Source organism: Cebus imitator, unplaced genomic scaffold (assembly GCF_001604975.1).
Source record: "Cebus imitator isolate Cc_AM_T3 unplaced genomic scaffold, Cebus_imitator-1.0 Scaffold121, whole genome shotgun sequence".
Lineage (NCBI taxonomy): Eukaryota > Metazoa > Chordata > Mammalia > Primates > Cebidae > Cebus > Cebus imitator.
Window position 1 is genome coordinate 4,750,990 of NW_016107436.1, and position 3,403 is coordinate 4,754,392.

Sequence of the window (3,403 nt, forward strand, 5' to 3'; positions counted from 1 at the left end):
TTTAGTAGAGACGGGGTTTCACCATGTTGACCAGGATGGTCTCGATCTCTTGGCCTTGTGATCCACCCGCCTCGGCCTCCCAAAGTGCTGGGATTACAGGCTTGAGCCACCGCACCCGGCCCGCATTGTATCTTTTCTACCTGCTTGGCATTAGATAGGAAAGATAAAAGGGTTCCAGACAACATTTAAAGGGAACTCCCTCTGAAGAAGCTAACAAGCTATGTTTGTAGCAAACATGGGGTTAAGTAGCTTTTTCACTCAACTGAACCCCATGGGAAATACTGACTATTCAGTTTCCCCTTGCTACCATGCTTGTGGACCAGGGTGGCTGAAGGCAGGCAGCAATGAGCCAAGCCCACTCACCAAGGGAAGATTACAAGACCAATTAAAAGCATTCCCTTTCCTCTCCCCATCCAAATTGGGATCTAAAAGTTATGATTAATTTTGATTACTTAATATTTTAAAGGGAGAGGGACAAAATAAATGTAAATCTATAAATAGTTCCATGTGTAGCAGATTATCTAAAAAGACCTTGCCTTCAACTTATTATTGCTTTTGCATTTTGTGGATTCAATTCCAATCAGAATTGCTATCCTCTCAAACTTGCATTGTGTTGCCTTGCTTGGTTCAGTAGACAGAAGAAACCCAAAATACTAAAATATCACTTGTGTTATGTTAGCCTGGAAACCTCTTCACAGGGCTATATATTTTTCCAATGTTAATCTTATTATAGGTCTGAAATAAAAACTGACTATCATTGTAACACTGTAACACTTTAGAAAATTAACTAACTGATAAAACATGAAATCAGCTATTTCTGGGTCTGCACTCCTCTGAAAGGAGAAGCAAATTCAAAAAACTAAAAACTGTAAAAATTGTGAATAATTTGCCAGGATAGGAGTAACCTTAAGGGTTTCTCCTCTGAAAGCCCCAAACTACACAGAGAACTTAGCAAAACAAGATGTTGCTAGCAAGGCTGAACATAAGGCAGACAAACCCCCTTTCACATACAGCTAAATGGGAGCTTCTCCATACTGAGGCTTTTCAAGTAGTGCTTTTTGAACAGCTGAAGACATGTTTTCCAAACAGAAAGAATAATTCAATATGTCCAAAGGGGAGCTCAGGACTCCCTAGCAGATAACACATTATCATGTCAAGTATTATGTTATTTTTTTACTGGTTTCACTATTCTAAGGTACATAAAGGTGCTTTTAATTGGAAAAGAAACTAAACATACGGTACCTGTTTAGCGTGGGGATGTTCCCTCTGTAATTAAACAACCACAGTTAGTTACTGATAGGTTAGTGAAAGCCATAATAAAAGAATTGTCAGAGCAGATACAGACCAGTCATGAGGAGCTCCAGTTTGGCAGCTCTGGCATTCAGCAGACATAATTAAGTGCTCGTTACCCTTCAACCCCCAGGGTGCCTCCAAACAGGCATGCTCCTAACCTACCTCACCACAGCAGCTGTCAATGCAAAGGGTCAAAATGTATTTACCATGGATTTTAAAAATAGCTCTATTACCAAAAAAATAATGCAGAGTAGTAGTAAAACACAGGCTAATGAAAATTAATTTAAGCTATATGATATGGTATATTAACTTAAGCTTCAACAGGAAATATAATTTTTTACAGGATTCTTAGAGCCTCTTCTTTCTTGTTCCTATTACTGAAGGTGTAATAAGGAGGTCCAGGGAAGTTGATTCCACAGCTCCTCCTACCTTAATCGCTTTTCCAGGATATGTGACGGACCTACGAATTCTTCACCAAAGAAAAGTATCCAGGAATCTGATTTCCCAGGTACCTGTTTTAAGTATTTTTAACTGTCCTCTTCCTCCCATGAAGGAGAGCAGGGGAGAGGGTGCTATATTTTAGGAGCTTAAAAGAACGGAAAATTATGATAAATGATTCTATGATCAGAGCAGTATAAGTTGTTAAAATTAATACTTTGTAATTAAATGAGTTTAGGATCATAATGATTTTTAAAACTGCGTTAGTTTAAACACTCTAGGCCTCTCATAAATAAAACCTTATCTAAATCTGACTACCCTAGAATTTCCTTATAGAGAATGTGCCAAAATCATGAAAGACCACCATAAGAATAGGAAACTACAAGGCATATCTCCCACATTCTCTTTGGCCTTTGCCACTAACTCTTTCTAAAAGATTTCCACAACTGAAAAACAAACAAACAAAAACCTTTATTTTCAATGTTAAGTGGGCAAAGTTAAACTTACAATTTAGGGGCATTGTAAGGGGGCTCATCGGTTGATATCTTAACCTTCTAACACTCTTTTAGCAGCATTTAATCACTGTTGGGGTTTTCTAGCACACAGGGGACTTAATGGGCAGAACATAGTGGGTGGTGCTGATGATATGTGGGAAGGAAGATAGAGGGAGGAAAATGATGCACTTTCCTTGGCAGTGGAAGGAGCAGAACAGACTGAGCAGGCCATATAAATAAAAAGCTGTGACATATCACTGCACACAAACTGTACACCTCATGTGATTTGTGAGTAGAAATGCTCTTTGCATCAAACCTGTATCACAGAGTGAATTCATAAGGCAGCAAGAGCAACCTCCGGGTGCAGATACCTGAATCTTTGCTGTTTGGATTCCTGGAGCCTCTCACTCAGGAGAATGGGCTTTATTTTTACAAGAGATCCTTAGTTATAACGCACTTGGGCCTGATCAATACAGAAAAAGTATGCACAGGTTCTAGAACAGAGGGAGGTACAGCTGAACAGAAAACTAACTGCAGATGCTAATGAGAATAGTCTTCCTTTTAAGATACAAAGGATGCTAAAGAAAGGGGCCACCTGCACAGTTTCTTATCATGAATCTCAGTTCAGAGAGAACTCTGCAACCAAAGAAACCTCTGGTTCCATTCATCCAGGTTTCTGGAGTTGAGAAACCAGTAAAATCTCTCTCAACTGTTAACAAATTTCTTAATCTAATAAAATGATCTAAATGCTTCTGTAGCTACATTCTAATCCCTTTGGGAGTCTTCACAGGATGAAGGCCATGTTTTCAGTAGAAAAAGGCCTGAATTGAAAAGAACACCAATAACAACAAAAAGCCAGGCTTTCTCCATCAGCAACTCTCAAGCTCCTACAGCGAGCTCCCTGCTGCTTTGTTATAAGAATTATGCACCATCTACACAGTATGGGGTAAAAAGCAAAAACTCCCAACATCTCTAATTTTTAAAGGAATGGTCCCAAATCAATCATGTAAGTAGGTTTAGAGCCAGCTTATCTATTCTGGTAGAATAAGAATCTGTGGGGATGTAAGGGAGATGGAAGGAAGGAAGGAAGGAAGGAATGAAGGAAGGAAGGAAGGAAGGAAGGAAAAACTGTCTATTAACAGGTAAATATTTAGCCATGTCCATAATTATTTACATTT

At 39.0% G+C, this 3,403-nt stretch overlaps 1 protein-coding gene across 9 annotated transcripts in view; it reads right to left on the reverse strand.

Annotated features, from left to right (window-relative positions):
• The window catches only part of ACACA (acetyl-CoA carboxylase alpha), a 324,534-nt gene that overhangs the window by 126,025 nt on the left and 195,106 nt on the right, over positions 1–3,403 (reverse strand). For 7 of the 9 annotated variants that reach the window (XM_017539866.2, XM_017539859.2, XM_017539861.2 and 4 more), the window contains one exon: positions 1,243–1,266. The exons of the other annotated variants lie outside the window; for them this stretch is intronic. In XM_017539866.2, the coding sequence (XP_017395355.1) occupies positions 1,243–1,266 (24 nt within the window). The remainder of the gene's footprint in view (positions 1–1,242; positions 1,267–3,403) is intronic. 9 annotated transcript variants of the gene reach the window in all.